The 19,245-nt window shown below is 34.4% G+C and overlaps 1 protein-coding gene across 1 annotated transcript in view; it reads left to right on the top strand.

The window, feature by feature from the left end:
- The first annotated feature begins 242 nt into the window (after window positions 1-242).
- Window positions 243-19,245, top strand: part of LOC123542873 (interferon-induced very large GTPase 1-like) — a 29,407-nt gene continuing 10,404 nt past the window's right edge. Inside the window, exons 1-5 of the mRNA XM_053534153.1 lie at window positions 243-360; window positions 1,848-2,055; window positions 9,349-9,482; window positions 11,778-12,000; window positions 18,397-18,489. Of these exons, the coding sequence (XP_053390128.1) occupies window positions 1,872-2,055; window positions 9,349-9,482; window positions 11,778-12,000; window positions 18,397-18,489 (634 nt within the window). The 5' untranslated portion in view covers window positions 243-360; window positions 1,848-1,871. The remainder of the gene's footprint in view (window positions 361-1,847; window positions 2,056-9,348; window positions 9,483-11,777; window positions 12,001-18,396; window positions 18,490-19,245) is intronic.

Consider the following 19,245-nt stretch of genomic DNA (forward strand, 5'->3'; position numbering starts at 1 on the left):
GTAGTGGAGAAGAGCATCTTCAATTTGTTAGTTCTGTATATATGGGTAAAAAATAACTTGACACGGCTAACATACCGTAACAATAAAATTCCCGAAAGATATGAGTTTGTAATAGACTGCGTTAATGGGACATACTCTAAAGAATTAAAGGCATTATTTGAAATAAATTGAAGTAGTTAAACTACTGTCTGATATTTTCAACTTTTCTTTCCTTTGTAATTTCCAGAAGAAAAATCTTTAGATACAAACGTTTTGACAAAGGTTCTGCCGACTTTCATCGAAAAGCTGAATTTAGATAATGTATTGATTAGTCTCCTGACGGAAGGCGTACTTTCAATCGACCAGCTGAAGGAAATCAAAGTAAGCCTTACAATATAGAAATTTGTATTTCTTTTTGTAGCAGTCGACACATTTTAGAGTTATTTCCTTGCATATTTTTAGCATGATATCCATTATGTAAATCAAAATAAAGCGTTTACGGAAAAAAACATTTGTAAAACATAAAAACCGGTGAAAATATATTAAAAAAAACAACAAAAAACAAAGACAAATATCAAACAGGGAATGCCACGTACCAAAAACGCAGCCTCCCCAAAACGAAACCCACAGCACGCAGACGCGCACACCACAAACACACACACACATACACACGCGCACACACACATACACATAGACACGGTCACACACACAGCCAACACATTAGGACAAAACGAACAAACAAAGGAACAAAGTGGGGCACCGCCTTGGAACGGTCTGTGGCAAAAACACCACTGGGGAGCTTAAACCGGTTTATGGTGCGCACCCAACCTCACTCTTATCCCCACCATGTTCCAAAGACACGGGACAGTGTAAATAAAAGTAATCCCCTCCAGGTGTATCTCTAACACACGTAATGGAAACAAAAAGGCATGACATGTAAAACACAAAAATGCTCGTGTATAAATATATAAAAAGCAAACACAAAAGGCATATAAGATACAAAATTGTTACTTCATCTATCAACATTCAGTGAAAGGACAAAAGGTAAATCATGGTGTGTAATACATAAATATGCAAAGAGTATATGCGTTTTGTTAATGCAGGCGTGTTTCAAAATCTACAGTAGCATTTTCATGTCTGTTGAACAGTCTGAAAAATCTGAATGTGATGTGATTTTTGCTTGTTAGTGTTCTTTGCTTCCAAAGAATCTTTTCATATAGTTTTTATGCCTTAACGTATAAGAGATTCAGCTGGCAGGGATAACTTTCATTAACAATGTCCTATAACGTTTGAACATATTGGAAATAAAGAGTGAGTACTTATATGCAAATAGCCAGTCTAAGGTCCTTATTGCTGTTTTGCAACTGATCTTCCCTTGACGATTCCCCTTTGTGTTCCCAAATGTGACCGTCTTGTTTTTGTTTTTGAATTTTATATGTACCAATGTGTATATGTCTATAGGTTACATACATATGCATACATTTCTTAGAACATAGCTGTTCCTGACAGTAACTGACAAACAATCAGTGAAAATATCACACTGAATAAATGTCGGTATTGGATTATAAAAAGTACTGAAATTTCAAACTGCCAAAATGTCAGTATTCGGACACACTTCTGTGTAATAGCATTATTGAACTTGATCCGATGTTGCATATCAAAATCTTAAATATTTGCAAAGCCCAAATCGTCAGCAGACGGCGAATGTTCAATGGATACTGTTAAAACGTCGTGTTGCAGCTCGTTTTCAATTGGTAACGGCTGGTAACATATATGACGTGACATATGTGAATGATTGTATTATGCACCAAAGTTCATAAAATGCCATTTTCTTCATATTTTATAGAGTATTATGAATTTCGTTATAGAAAAAACTAACGAAATCAGATCGCATGAACGCCTTTGTATCTGCAATTAGTAAAAATGGTGCAGATGCTTATAACGTATTAAAGACAGCTCTGAAAGAATCCGGCCAAGAACACCTTGCAAATTACATAGAGGAAGTTGAAAAAGAGTTCATTTCTACAGACGGGGACGAAGTGAATGTATCAGCCACAGAAAGTGTACCGCCACAAGGTAAGTTGAAGTATGGAGAACGTATTCTTATTCATGGTACCGTATTGAAACTATGTATCTTCAAAAAGGAAAAAAGTGACCATGTCATGTATAAAGTCTCCCCGTACTTGGATTCAATGTTGTTATATTTTCTGGTCCATTGGGATCATGGAGTCTATTCAATATCTTTGTAATAGAATTCCGCTTAAGCCGGTGCTAGGGGGCGTGAGAGGTGTTGCACTTTCCATTACTTCTCATGAACAGACTCAATTAAACTCTGACGTATTAAGGTGGAATACGTCAAATTTGAAGTTGTTGGGTTCCGTTTCGAATTTTTGCTTAATATAAAATACAGCATATTCCTCATATGATACGTATTTTACTTTTATGATATTTCTGTAACTTGCAATTGTTTCTCTATAAACCTTCAAACACGACCATTGACGTCCATTTTTGATGAATCATGATTATAATTTTCAAGTCCGTCAGACTGTTTTCGTAAATTATTCTGTTCAGTCAACAAGTATCGATTTGCTTTTTCTAATTATATTTTCGTTTAAAAATGTCTTTGAAATGGTGCATAAGCTATGGAGATCATTTTTACTTTGAAGTCGATATTTACGTTAATATGACGTCAGAGCGACATATATAACATTTAGTTTTGAATAAAAAGTTTGCGTTAATTATGCGTCATGTAAAAACCAAACGATAGAATTTGATAAAAAACTGACATGTTGATGAAAACTTTATTTTCTGTCTATTTATAGAATAAAATTATAGGGTCTCCATATCCATTTTCGCGTAAAATTACATTACGCTACCCCTACCCCAAAATCACAACATAGCTTAGTTTGGGTGTTGTTACTGATATACTAGTATCCCTTTTCAAATCTTAGTATTTTACATTCTCATCCATCAGTTGTTCACTACAGGCCTGAACGATTTATGGAACGTAAGAAAGAGAGTTTTCTTTTCAAAAGAGGTCTTTATAACTGTAAAATGGTCGACTTCATTGCGAAATGGTTTGAATGCAGATTGTATGACATACAATACGACAACTTTGCTTTAAATACTGATCATGTTATTATTGAAAGTCGCTTTAAATATACTTTCTATATGATAAAGCTTATTTTCTTTCATAATTTTCTAATTCAAAGTACCAATAGACATGTTTTCCGTTTTAAAACACTGCGAACAAGAAGAATATTTGCATATGCATTTGTGTATATTATTCGGAGTATTCACACTTGAAACACAAACAGAAAGCATCATCATTATATACTCGTATCTATTCTAAGTTATACTGGTACCAGAAACGTCAATATTTTTTCCATACACTGACACCTGAATTTCATACCGGTAGCATGACGTATTTCAGTGTTTGTTGTTGCACTACTTTTTCTATAGTACAGTATTGTCAAGCCTATTCAAGCTATTGAACAAATTTGTTATATTTCCATTTTATTTATACGTGTAGATGCGTATATTATAAAAAGGTCATTATCTTTGCATCGGGAAATAGACCTTTCTAACGTAAACGTAATTACGAAACGGAATACTGAATCCGTAAAATTTTAGGCTAATTTGTGGTCTATGGGAGACAATTTCATCCAATAGTAATGCAATAGTAACCTCCCTTAGACCATTATTGGCAAATAACATTTACGGATTCAGTAATCCGTTTCCGATTTACGTTTACTTTAGAAATGTCTATTATGCACTCGTTCTTCAGCGGAAGAATGTTGCGCTCCTAAAGTCGCGCAATATATCCGCTGAAGAACTCGTGCATATTTCCTGGTACAAAGCTAATAACCTATAATTATTGTACAATATCATTAATCAATATTATACAACAGATTCAAATATTCTAAAGTTTGTGATTTCATACGTATCACTTTGACTCTACTGCTCCTACAAGGGGGTGAAGGTTGTTTGTATCTTGTTTTTCTTAATAATACCCCTTACCCTCCTTAAGCACACACGCACGTACGCACATCCCAAGGTCTTAATTTTTACTATTGCGTTTCTTGCTTCACCGCCCTAGTAGCATCTGACCATCAGATAAGTTGCCATGAGCTTGTCCGGTTAATTACCCGCTCCACGCATAAGTTCAAATAATTTGACGGCGGAATTTGGTTTTACAAATTAAAGTTATTTTTTTCATTATTTTGAAATTTTATACCACAGACGCTATTTGAAATAAATCATAACTTCTACAAGTTCAGTATTCATGATATAAGAGAGGTTTTGTTGACAGCGAGTGTCAGTCACAACCGCTGTTTTTATTTCTTTCTTTCTTTCTTCGTTTCTTTCTTTTACCCCATCCGCTTAGCTCAATTGATGGAGCGCAGATCTATGGATCGCGAGTTCGGTCCCCGGGTAGTGCGTGACGTTTGATAGAAGGCACGTGTCCGAAATCATTCTTCCTCCACCTCTGATTTATGTGGTGAAGATCAGTAGAAGTTATTTGTTGAGGATACAGAATCCAGGAACACTGTTTAGGTAAACTGCCCACAGTAACGTAGAAAAAACAGAGCTCAAACAAAAAAAATGCCAAGTTGCTAAATAAATTAACCTTTTCAGAGCAACAGCCTCCGTACAACAAATATGCTGTTTCCCCGCGGTTATTCATGAGAATGCACTTTATTCGAAATCGGGGTGCCCGACTACTCTCCAAACAATCGAAATATTTCCAAAACGTAAATTTGTAACAAAGTTAGATAAAATGATATATACTCGAACATGATGTTATTATCATATAAAGGATTTCTAAATTTTAAAAAACTTAATGATATCGTATATTCTAACATGATCCGATTCATTTTCCTATTAAACAAAGAAGGCAGAAAACAGTGAATTATACTACAACAAATCACTGTTCTGACGTCACAATTATGACGTCATGGTGTTAAACGGCATAGCGGCGCACTGGAAAAGAAACCGATTGAAAACGGGCAAATATTTAATGAATGTCGTCAAGGATATACTTAAAAATCTTGGTAACGTGTTAGAATCGAAATAATATATCTCATTTAATGAATTGCTCCGCCCTCGTGATATAATAGAAATCTGAGGTCAGCAAGTGCAGCAACAACCCTTGTGCCACAAAAAAGTCGACTGGTTACCTACGGGGATAGAAGTTTCAGAGTTGCCGCCGCAAAACTATGGAACTCTCTCCCTGACAATCTCAGAAAAGATTCATTACTTAATTCATTTAAAAGAGCTCTCAAAACACACCTTTTCAAAATTTTCTACAACATATAGATACCAACTGTGACTGTTCTACCCATAATAAATACGCCATTGTTATTTTTGTGATACAGAAATACGGCAAGTCATTCGTCGCTGACGAAGATCTCTTAACTGTACAATTCATCATATAATTAACTAAATTGACAATTCATCTTTTATTTCATCAGGTCACATTTTAAGTGTTATGACGTTCTATGTGTGTTTCTTGCAAGACTTGAGTTTCACTTGAAGTGTGTGGTATTTCTATCTAATACAGTATATGATGGCACCATTAACCGGGGGGTGGGGGGGGGGAACCTCTATATGCAGCCCGTCTGGGCGTACCTGGTGCTTAAAGCACTGGTATTGGCAATAGGGGTAAGTCGACCTCAGGGGGAGGGGTGCGGTTATGGCTGTTTGTTACAATAAGGCTGTAAATATTATCATTGTTCATTGATGATATTGTTGTAATAACTATTATTTTTATTATTATGTACAACGCCATTGAATATAATTATCATTTATGAAAAAGGCGTTTAATCAAATTGTTCAGTTTCAGTTTTGTGATTGCATATGTCATGTTTTGTTATTTTCCTACATATCTGCGATATGTCACATGTTTAATTGTAAAGCGCCTTTGAACGTATATTCCATATGAAAAGGGCGCTCAACAAATCTGGTATGATAATAATAATAATAATAATAATAATTCCTTCGCATCTGAACTCCAAACAATGATTTATTCAACGACAAATCACTGGATGAGATATATTATTTCTTAAGTATTAGCACTTCTTTCCGAGTTATGTGTTATGTTTTAAATGAATATTTCTCATTGTAGGGGCCTCCGTGGCCGAGTGGTTAAGGTCGCTGACTTCAAATCACTTGCCCCTCATCGATGTTGGTTCGAGCCTCACTCGGGGCGTTGAATTCTTCATGTGAGGAAGCCATCCAGCGGGCTTACGGAAGGTCGGTGGTTCTACCCAGGTGCCGGCTCGTGATGAAATAATGCACGGAAGGGCACCTGGGGTCTTCCTCCACCATTAAAGCTGGAAAGTCGCCATATGACCATGTGTCGGTGCGACGTTAAATCCAACAAAAAAAAAAATAAATTCTCATTGTCACTTACGTTTTACTTTTTTCGAACTGTGCCGAAGTTGGCCAGGTTTTGTTTACCCCAGAATTATTTTCGGAAGACTGGTTGTCGTTTGAATCTGCTTTATTAAGAAGACACCTTATATGTTAACTAATAAGATATTTATGGCATATATTTATAATGTAGGCCTATATTTGTTTTTCTCAGTGCTGTAAGATGCTTAAAATTCTTTATGTAACAATGTTTTTGCGCATAAATAATACGTCACGGAAATAGCGGCCTGTGATGGATTTATTAAAATTAAAAGGTTGAGATAATTCAAATAAAAGATTTTCACTATATATCTGTCGTTTTTTTATATTTATTTTTTAAATGTTAACAATGTAATGCGCATCGATACATGAGTTTTCATGTATCATTATTAAATTGCGAGATAACTTATTTCACCTGTAACGTTGAATGAAATAATTAATAGCTGTAAAGGCCTCTTTTGATTAAATTCTACTTAAAATAGGTTAAAATGAGTTTGTCTATATCACGAGAATCAGAAAATACATTGAATTACGCATTTTTTGGGGTAGGAGTAGAGTAATGTAATTCAGCGCCAATGGTAATTCGGTGTTGATTTTGTCGCATTCTCATATATTTAAATCTGAGTTTTACACAGAAATTATTTCGGTAATGTAACAGGTTTTTAAAGGTTATTTTGATTTAATTTTATCAGGAAAAATGAAACAGTAGAGTTCATCCTAAAAGAGGTGATACATAAAAAATCACTATCTTGTGATTTAGGGGTAGGGTAGCGCAAAGTAATTTTACGCAAAAATAAATTCGGTGACCCAATAATTTTATTCCTTCAATCGACAGAAAATAAAAATTCATCATCATGTTAATTTGTTGTCAAATTCTATCGTTTGAGTTTTACATGCGACAAGATTAACGTAAACTTTTTATTCAAAACTAAACGTCATATTTGTCGCTTTGACGTCACTCTTATGGATTTTTTTATTTCCTGTATTTTTATTAGAATACTGTTGTAATCTTGAATAGTTTGATAGAGGTATTTTTTATATATACAGATCGGCTCACTAACGGCCACTATCTAGTTATATAGGTCTTAGTTTAGTCCGTTTTACATAAATTTATCTCTAAACTTAATTTGTACTGTGACAATCGGAAACTATTTCAATATAATATTTATTAAATCTATTCTTGAAGGACAGTTATTTGAAAGTTTGCTTAATTTTATATAATTGTTAACTTTGATCCATTTTACATAAATCTATTTTAATTTAAATAACATAGTCGGCTACCAGTTTCTGCCTTGTGTTCAGTCACTATGAAAACTTAAGTATCAGTCTGCTGTATTAGAGTACATATCAAAGAAACGAACGTAACCATGTAGTCTGTTGATTATTCTTGATTTTCACAATATTTACATAAACATTTCATCCCAGCCCTAATTAAATAGCTTAGAAATGAAATGGCATATACCTCTGAACAGTTTCCAATGACAGCTTTACTTCTAAATTTCTATATCATGACACACAGTCCATCTCTATAATGTATCCTTTCTTGGCGGATTAAATAACATAGTCAGAAACTATTACAATATTATACTTAACACTTTACTATTTAGCGGGTGTTTTATAAAGTGTAGTAATACATTATTCTAAAGTTGAATGATTAAGCATAAATCTATTTCTAAAAATACTGCTATATATCATAGTATTTCCAGTAAAATTTCGACTTGGAGTTCCGTCAAGTACCGAAATTCCGCTAAATTAATAAAAGTATAATGATCGGTACTCCGAGTCCGGACAGTACTCGAAAAAAAAAAAAAAAAAGCACACACACACGGAAAATTGGTTTTCCGCGTGAGCTGATCTAGAACTATTAGCATGTGGTACAATAAAAGTGTCAGAACTTAGTCTAATATTACATGAGTGCAGTGTTGAGACAAGTATTAAATCTAAGGACTTTGCGGTTCATCTCTTTGCATTATCTGAGCTGTTACGTCAACGGTTAATTTGGATCTGTAGCTGCTCTCTAGTGCCATGCAGCATTTGTCATTTTCGACGTAAACTGCGGATAAATATGGTACCCTATGTATGACCGGATCCAGCTAAATGTAGCCTATAACGCCTATTGAGAGTCGATTCATGGACAAGTATCGAGACAAGTGTTCTCCCTAAGTGATCGCTGTATTTCTCCGCTGAGATACTAATCAGTTATGCATGCTTGCGTGTCCTTTAATTGTCCCGTCGAATACTGCAGCAGATCTAAGGCTAGTGGCTCACCTGTAGGAAGTTATATCGGCGACGAAATTCAGTCATGATTCCGTTGACTTAGCGGTATATGTGTCTTTGACGAGTCGTGCATGCTGATGTGACCTACTCAGAGTAGCACATCGGTGATCATTTGCCTGTCGATCTATTTCGTGACCGCTCGGCACTTTTGTCAATAAGCGAAGAACAAAGTAAACATTGTGTCCGAGTTGTGACAGTAAATAACTTTATGAGCTGTTTTAAGGATAAGACAATTATCATTTATATTGTATATTATATTGTAAACCTCCGTTTCAAAGCTTGAAGTCAGGAAATGAAAATGTATCGTAACAACAATGCCTTAAATGCAGAGATATCCCATTAGCTGCGCTTCTGTATCATTGTGGATATGTTAGGATATTTCTATCTCTTTTGCTGTATACAAAAATCAAATGAAACATGCAAAATGGGGAAAAATGATTATTTGATGAAGTGTGGAAGTGCATATCTTTAAATGCTTAGCCCTGTACAAAACGGGTAAAAATTAACTTTACTCAGTTAATACCATAACTTTAAAATTCCTGAAAGATATGAGTTTATAAAGCGCTGCGTTGAGGAAGCATACTCTTGAGAATGAAAGGCATTACCTGAAATAGATTCAAGAAGTTAAACTACTGATTGCTATTCAGTTTTCTAATTTGTTTCCTTTGTCACTTTCAGAAGAAAAAGCCATATATACAAGAGTTTTAACAAAGGTTCTGCAGACTTTCACCGAGAAGCTGAATTTAGATTCAATCTTGATTAGTCTCCTGACAGAAGGCATACTTTCAGCCGACAAGCTAAAGGATATTAAAGTAAGCTTTTCAATATAGAAGTTCGTTTTATGTCGGTAGCAGCCGACATGTTTTAGAGTTATTTCCTTGTATGATTTGTCAGCAACACATTCATTATGTAAACAAGAATAAATATTAGATTGAGAAAAGTTTACGGGACAAGTATTAGTAAAATACTAAGATCGGTGAAAAATATATGTATTTCTCATTACAAGCATATAAGATACAAAAATGTTACTTTTTTCTGTCCGTATTCGGTGAAAGGACAAAAGGTAGTTTACGGTGTGTATTCGACATAAATAAGAAAAGAGCATATGCCTTTTGCCAAAAGGTATAACGTTTGAAACGTTTCAAATAATATAAAAGTAAAGTTTGCGTAGATGAAAAAAAAATATAAAACATTATAAAAATGCAGGAAAAATAACATTAGCTCACTATTACTTTGAACTTGAATTTATCTACTTTTTCATCGAAATTCATATACTTGGCATAGCCCCCGGTCGTATATATTTTCTTGGTTCCAGCGGATAAACATAAATGTTTGAATGCAGTTATCAAACATCCAACAAATGATCAAACATAATCAAGTTGGTGCTTATAACCTGCCCCGTCATAATTTATGTTTTGAAGAATTTAAGCAATTAAACAAATGCTATATATACACTTTCACTGCAGTTTTGAGATAAATACAAATTAATTCTACTACAAACTATAATTAATTGTTCCCCTTTCCTAAATCAGATGACTACAGATCTGTCCCTTTCAAATGGGGTTTTACCATAACCCAGGCATCACTAGTCAACGCCTGTCACCTTTAATAATACGTGCACACCTTTTGCGGTAACAGTTCTGGAACATACTTTGCGACGGGATCTATATTAACTTTGAAGTAAACAGACTTAAATAATTGACGCTGCTTCTGTTTCAAAGTAATTTCAGTCACCTCATAATTCTACAAACTATATAGAACAATGTTAAATTGGAACAGTTTGACACATGTTTTGATTTTGTCTTTTGTCTTTACTCTCTTGTCAGTATTACACTGCGGGTTTTAAAAGATATTGTCTTTCTGTATTCCTTTGATGTTTTTTTTGTTGCATTCCTTGGAATATCCAAGCCATTTTTCAATTTTCTTTGCCACCTATATGTTTACTAACATATTTTTGTGTCTGTTGAACAGACTTTAAAACCCGAATCAGATGTCATATTGCTTGTTTGTTTTCTTTGCTTCCAAAAAGTATTTCATATACTTAAGTTAAAATTGTGCCTTGATAAGCCAATGGTATAAAGGATTCACACGGTGGAGATTACTTTCAGGAAACATTGTCTTGTAACGTTTGAAGATGGTTGGAAAAAAGAGTTAATACTAGCAAACAAACAGCCAGTTTAAGATACTTATTGCTCTTTAGCAAGAGATCTCTCCATGACATTTCCCATTTGTGTGACATCATGTGATTGTCTTGCTGTTGTTTATGTAACCCCCCTACCTCCCCGACAACAAAGTTGTAAGGGGTGTATACTGGTTTCAGGTTGTCTGTCTGTCTGTCCGTCCGCCTGTCTGTCCGTCCGTCCGTCTGTCCGTAGACACAATTTTGTGCGCACCATCTCTCCTCAGCCCCTTGACACAATTTAATGAAACTTCACATAAGTGATTAGTAACAACAGTAGTTGTGCATAGGACATGTTAAGTTCTTTCAGAAAAAAAATTGCAGAGTTACGGGACTTTGTTTTTTGTTACTATACTATAATTATATATTATACATAGACACAATCTTGTGCGCACCATCTCTCCTCATCCCCTTGACACAATTTAATGAAACTTCACACGAGTGATGAGTAACAACAGAATATAAATATAAATATTCTGCATAGTTATGGGACTTTGTTTTTTTGTAACTATACTGTATACATACAGTCTAAAAACATACAGTCCACATAATTATGCAACCTTGTGTGCGTCAAATTGCAATGTCGTGAGTCAGTGCATGCCGTGGGGGTGGGGGGGGGGACATTCATCACCTTTAGTGATAGCTCTAGTTTGAATTGTCTATGTATCGGTTACATACATATACATACATACTCTGCTGTAGGGATTTATAATGGTTTCCACGGAACATCTATTCCTGTTTGTTTATGTTGAGATAGTAATGGATATAAAAATAAAAACAAATAAAATGTCACACTGCAAAATTGCAATTATTTGGTCACATTTCTGTGCAAAAGCATTATTAAACTCGATCCGAATTATTCACAAGAGTTAAAAAAAACTTTTAGTTTTCTTCATTTTCTATACAATATCATGGATTTTCATTATAGACACAGAAAACGATATCAGATCGTATGAGCGCCTTTGTATCGGAAATTAGTAAAAAAGGTGAAGATGCTTATAATGTGTTAAAGACAGCTCTGAAAGAATCCGACCAAGAATACCTTGCAAATTACATAGAGGAAGTTGAAAAAGAGTTTACTTCTTCAGACGGGGACGACGTGAATACAAATTTGTCGAGCTTGTCAGCCACAGAAAGAGAACCGCCACAAGGTAGGTTGGATTGGTTAATGATATCATAACGTATCTATGCATCTTCAACTGAAAAGCAAAACTTTAATTTACGTGAGAAAGAGAGATTATTTGTTTGTTTACATAGATAGATAGATAGATAGATAGATAGATTATAAGGGGAACAAACTCTTAACTGAATGTTTGCGCGATGCTTTATACCATGACAATAAAATTCAAGATTTATTTAGATATAACAGGAAATAAATCAAGTTAAAAATTAACTATGACATATACAATACCAAAAAGACAGTGTAAGATAGCTAAAAGAGATAGACAGAAGAAGTTTGCAGGTGAACTTTTTTAAACATTTATTCACAAAGGGTCTTAATTGTGCGCCTGCCACCGTGTAAAATAGCATTATTAGAATGATTTGTTCATGTTGGAGTAAATACATTAGGTCACTAAATTGTGGTAGGTCTTTTAGGATCCTACATAAATCTCGGTTTTCTCATCAACTTTGTTTTATCAGTTTTAAGTAGTCGTCCAGGCAAAAATCAATCTGGTACTCAACTTCTGTCGTTGTAATCATTTACCTTTATTTTGTACAAAAAAAGAACACTCGAAAAGGCGCCTGTAATAACCATAAAATTTCGTAATAAGGTCTTTGAAAAAGTACCATATGTATTCAGACTTTTTTATTTATATTTGTTGTAAGATGAAACAATGTGACTGTTACCTATTCGAAAAGCATAACAACCTTATTTGTACTGCATTTTTGAAACAAAAATAATTTCAGAAAAGTCAAACTAGATATTTAAAAAACGACTACCCATCCTAATTACTTTACCGTGTTACCGGAAACGACATTGCCTACACCTGGAGTGTATGCATTTTTTTTCCAGAATCTGTTTACTACAAGAGTCGGAAATCTAGGGCGAAGTGATAATCGATAGGACATGCTAATAATACGATATCAGAAAAAAATGAGATGGGGTTTTCGCCTGAACAGGCCCCGATTTGTTCATAAATGTGTGTAAAGTATTAAGGACGGGGTTATTGTTATTGTTGGAATCGGAAAATCAGAAGCAAACACACTTTCATAGCCTTTGGTATTGTATCATCACCACTTGTATATGATACCGTCCTTTAAATTTTGTCTTTTGGCAGTTTTTATGATATGCAGTGTCAATAACCACAGACTCCCTTTGTTTAGTTCTGGCCATTGTTTTCTCGTTTAGGGCAAACCCATTATTTTAACTGGGGACAATAAGCCACTTGTTATGAATTCCACACATGTTATCCATGGCCTCCGCCATATGAACATGTGTGCGGATGTCTCTAAACTGTTTTTGGTGGCTGCTAGCTGCCACCAGTGTCAAAAAGAATACTCCGTTTGAAAAATCTTGTCAGTTCTTAAGACCATCCTAACAACACAACCAAAAATAGTTCCAAGCTTTCTAGGTAAACAATTATCTACACAACGTGCATAATTTGAAAAGCTACAATATATGCCTTACTACCATTTTTAATGTAAATTCGGCGACTAAAATCAATACAAACTGAGGTAAACGTTTTAATTAAAACAACAACGTGTATGAATACAAATATGCAAATTTATGGTCACGTGAATAAACGATGACCTCATGTCACCTGAACTGGAGCGATGATATTGATTAGCTATTGCATGGTACTGCCCCAGAGGTCACGTAGCTTATAACGTTGAAAAAGGTAGCTTATGTATATAGAAACCTAGCCTGGGAATCCAGACTGACAATTCAAAAATGTTTCCTAACCGCAGTGTCCCATGTATAACTTCCGAAATTTAAGGCTTTATTTGAAGAACAATGACTTCTGATAGCAATAATCCGCGGCTAAAAATAGAAACGGAATTTCAACGGAAAAGTTTCCAAACATTTCCGGTCCATAGACAATACCAGTTTGTACTGCTGATAGCTTTTCCAGCAAGTTGTAATACTTTTCAAATATGCTAGAACAAACTTAAATTTCGTCATAGCTATCAAATTGTAAGATATTATATTAATGCAACCCTAGTGATCTAAGAATGTTACTGAATTTTCGACTGTATTGTCTCGTTTTCGTTTCAAGCACGCAAAAATATGACCGCATGTTGATTAGGCTATTTATAGAAAATCGATAATCAGCAGTGATATGGATTTCCTCAGGCGTTGATACTGCCAATTAACACTTATTAGCGCAAATTTAGTGAGATGATTTATGAACAGAACAGTACTTTATTGATATAACTTGAACATGTACAGTTCATCGTTATATCAAGAACAAATTATACTTAAACATGCTTACAATACGAGAGTGAACAAAAATGGAAGAACATTCAGTTAAAATTCATTCGATATTGTTTGCAATGTGACCTGCCGTGAGAATCAAAGACATGTATGTTTTCTAAATAATATTTTCTCACGGATAATCTTCCTTCAGCAAATGTACAATATAAGATACTATATGTATGCATAGATACACATGTATTCGGTATAATTTTGTCAGACAAAACACGAATTATCAACGTGGAAAGCCACAGGTCGCCCAAGCTCAGAAGTGTTTCAAGCTCGCTTTGACTAAGTGGTGCTACTGTATCACGATTTCATCAACTTGTAAGCCCATGAAAGTGGGCGCAGCGATGATACTCACTCGCCTTTTTGAAAAGGCAATGTGTCAGACTGTAGCAAGTCGTCGGTTAACAGATTTGAACAACTTAAAAATTAAATTGTTTCAAGACAGATTCTGCTCACTTCAGCTAAATTCATTCGAGTCGCACCATGAGAAAAACAACATAGTGCATTTGTGACCAGCATGGGCCCAAATCAAACTGCGGATCCATACACCACTCTGGTCAGAATCCTTGCTGTTCGCTAACGCACTATGCTGGTTTTCTCATGGTGCGTCTCAATATATCTGGATACAAATATATGTATAAAAAGTAAAACGGTTTCGTTTGGCCAGTTACATATTTTCGACTTTTTTCTCGGTCTGACTAAAGTTGTAAGTTTGTCTGACTTAATGTCCAGCATTTTTGCCAAGGAGTGATAATTAATTCACGTCTAAAATACACTAGCTGCAGAACTGACATTCTGAGGTGCATCTGTGGTGCATGTTTGTGTTGTTTTCTTTCACAAAAGTCTCATGAAAACCACAGCTATCTGATACGGACTAAATCAGTGTGTATAATAATTCATGACAGACACTGCCCAAAAGCTTTAAAAAGAAATCTTAAAAGCTGAATGATTTGGAGAAAAAGCTTATATTATTTATTCATAGTAAAACATTTTCCATGTAATTTATGTTGTCGTTTTCCTCACAAATAATCAAAACTATTCGTTAAAGACTGAATCAGTGTTAAGTAAACAATGACTGGCAGTGAAAAAGGATTAATTTTGAAACCAAAGCCGAATATAAAAAAATGCAAAAAAAGTTCTTATAGTTTATATTAACAATTCCTCAGTTGTCACTTTCTTTGTAATATTTTAAACATTGATTAGCAGCCACCATCAGCGCTTTGAGCGCTTTGATTGATTATACTATGGTGGCTGATTTCTGCAATTTCTTGTTGGCGGGGCGAAAACATTTCAACACGAAAACTCGACCAAAATCTAATTTCTAACACGAAAACACGACATATTTTATGCAAAAACTCCTCATGTCAGGTAGGTCAAGGCGTGTCCGCCTGAAAATGTTTGAAATATTTTTATAAAATTGTTGCCCCTGTTGCAGTTTTTGAGTCCAGATTTCGAGGTATTCGACTTTACCCTCTCCTGACAGTGGAGTCACAGAGTCTCTCCCTTGTAAGTTTTTAAATACATTTGTATAGATATGAATGGTGGTCCCTGTTGCATTTTTTGTCCAAAATTTGAGATACGTGAGAGGGGTCATGCCCTCCTATTTAAGGGTTCGGAGCAGAGGTTATCTGACATTTTTGAAGTATAGGAATAAAGTGGTGGTCACTGGTGCATTTTTGGGTCTAAATTGGGAGAAAATATTACTCTTTTGCCAAAATAGTTGGTCTGGGTGCAACTTTGATGAGTACAGGTCGTTTCACAACCGCCCGATTTTGGGTTCGGGTGTAGGGATGGTATACGCGTGGGTCTTAATGAAGATTAGCTTATTTATTTAGCGAGTTACCTCGTTAATAAGGGTTTTGATTTTATTATAATGATATTGTTCTTATAAAACATTATGACAGAGCACAACCTTATTATGATACTAGTCTTTCCCTGCGTATAAATTTGTATTGTCGTCGGGCGGAATTGATATCAGGTATTAAATATTTGTGCAACAATTTTATAATATCATTCATATCAAAAAAAAAATAATAAAAAAATAAAAAAAAATATATATATATATTAATATCAACCATATGTGTATATATTAGCTAACGGCTGACCCGCCACTTTCGTACCCGCAATATCTTCGCTGTAATACAATATCAAATATAAAAAAATAAGCAGTCAAAAACAAAGACTAAACAGACTTGATCAATATAAAAATGTTAATTTTATTTTAATGTTAATCTTAATATTCTAGTAAGAAATTGTACTGATACATAATGAGGAAATACATAAAATGAGGAAAAAGAATAAAAAGACAGAAGTGATTAGTTAATTAATATTAGACGTTCGTCCATCGATATTTATATCCTCTCCTGGGGGTAGGGTTTGGGGGTGGATGGGGGCTATATAGGTGTCAGTTTGCAGGATTTTAATTTAAATTCACAAAATTATTCCTCATGACCAGATGACGTGTTGAACACATCATCTATGCTTTGGTCAAAGGTGAAGGTCACAATTCAAGGTCAAAGCTTAGATATTTGGTTTTTGCTACGTAACTTCTATGTGCCTGGAAAGGTTTTTATTGTCAATGGATTTTATTCAAATTTAAAGTAGTTGTTTAACATCACCACCCATATCATATCACACAAGGCCATAACTCTTGCACCGATATTTCATTAATTATGCCCCTTTTTATTTAGAATTTCAGGTTAAAGTTTTGATACACTTTTACTTTATCTCAGTTATTAATAAATGGATTTGATTCAAACTTAAAATAGGTGCTCCACCTTATCACCCACATCATGTGACTCTAGGTGCATAACTTTAACAACATTTTTTTCATGAATTATACCCCCTTTTACTTAGACTTTAAGGTTAATTTTGATGTATTTTCATTACAAATCAATTGTTACGAAATGCGTTTGATTCTTGAAGTAGGTTTCACATCATCACCAACATCATATGACACAAGATGCATAACACTTGCACCAATATTTCATGAATAATGCCCCAATTTTGAATTTTTATTTTATCTGAACCTCTTTTACTATTTGATACATTTAACACAGACTCAAGCTATTGTGCAATATTCATTCACAATTGGAGTCATTAAACATTCTATTGAAAGTTCGACTTTGGCTACAAACCACTAATCTTTTTATGTAGTTATGACCCCGTTCAAACTTAACATTTGCCAAATTCAGGGTTACCGGACAGTTACTAACGAAATACTTGTCAGATTTAGATACGTTTTGGTACACAGGTGTAACATCATAAAATACAGATAAAGTTCGACTTAAATCGCACCTTTTTTGGCCATGTCTTTCTTATGGTTGCCATTCTTCTATGACATGACCGTATAGTTGGGTTATTCGTCACTCCGGTGACAGTTCTAGTTTTTATGTAACAAAATGGTATAAGGCCGAAAAATACATAGAATATAAGTCATTTTTCATTCTTAAACTTATATTTCCTTGTTGTTTTTGTATCTTTTTGCATGCAGTTATACTGTGTTCAGTTCAGTAATTATTGTGCGCCTGTCTAACGGAAGACGCCTACACAAAAACAAATCAGATAATTGTGGTGTTTTTGGGAATTCATGCTTTCATGTCGGCGGGGCAAATACACGAAAACACAAAATATCCCGCTGAAACTAAAAGACACAAACATGACAAATTAGGTATTTGTCGTGTTCTCTTGTTGGAGGGGCCAAACCACGACAACACGAACACTCGACAAAGACCTATTTTCTCAAGTTTTCGTGTTTTCGTGTCGGCAGGGCGAAAACATGACAGCACGACAAACACGACAAATAAATATTCATATTCGCCAACACGAACACACGACAGATAAAATTGTCGTGTTTGCATCCTCTAACCGTTTAGCCCTGCCGACACGAAAACACGACAACCCGACAAAAACCAAATTAGTCGAGTTTTCGTGTTGTCGTGTTTTCGCCCCGCCAAAACGAAATGGTAGAAATCAGCCACAAATCTTGTAGCATATGTAAATGTTGAGTTACGCTAGACCCGTGGGTAATGGGCGTGGACGGTATTTTCTATTCTTTGGCGTGTTGAGCGAGCAGTAGTTTCCACTTTTTCTATTTTATAACGCTTGATTGCTTCTATTTCAGCTTCTGCAAATGAACTGACCTCAACACCAGACCAGGTACTAAAGGGCTCAGACATATGTAACGAAATAGTTGACAAATCCCGAAACACAAAAGGTAATTATTAACCTTAAAAGCTTCTATAATTTACAATTTATATCAAAATAGTGATTGCCATGGTAAACTTTTGCATAATTAGTCAATAGTAAATACATAACAAAGACATGATATGAGTTATTTTGATTTGAATTATCAGAATCAATTTGAAATAAAAGAGAATTCACGAATTATGAATAACAATATAAAGAGTTCTATTTTGTTGTCTTCAGTGTATACTGATATACACTATTTTATGACTTTTTCTAAAAGTTGATTGGGATAAAAAATGCTTCATTTTTTATTTTTCTCTATTTTGTTTCGGGACATTTTGTTTTAATTATTATTATATTTCAAAAGGGCTGAATAATTATGATTTTCATCTGCCGTTATTTGAACAAACGACCTTTTTATTTCATGATAGTTTCTAACACGAATGAATATTATATCTCTTTTTACATTGATCCTTTTTTCCAAATGATTAAAATTTGACTCAAAAGAAGGATCCCGTTCCTTTTCTTTATCTAAAATATAAAATGAATTTACAAATTAATGATATGTATGATTCATTAATCACGTTTTGCTTTTGCAAAAATGACATAGGTTTTCGATTTGTATATCAAAGTTGTGTTCAATTTCCCTTTGTTTAAAAATGGGTTTAGCTTGTTATACTAAACATGTACATGACATCATTCCCGTTATTAATATTATCACTGAAAACGTTTCAGGATGCATATTACAATTTGTCTTTCTCAACATAATTTTACAGAAATTGTT

This window comes from Mercenaria mercenaria, unplaced genomic scaffold (assembly GCF_021730395.1).
Source record: "Mercenaria mercenaria strain notata unplaced genomic scaffold, MADL_Memer_1 contig_3423, whole genome shotgun sequence".
NCBI lineage: Eukaryota > Metazoa > Mollusca > Bivalvia > Venerida > Veneridae > Mercenaria > Mercenaria mercenaria.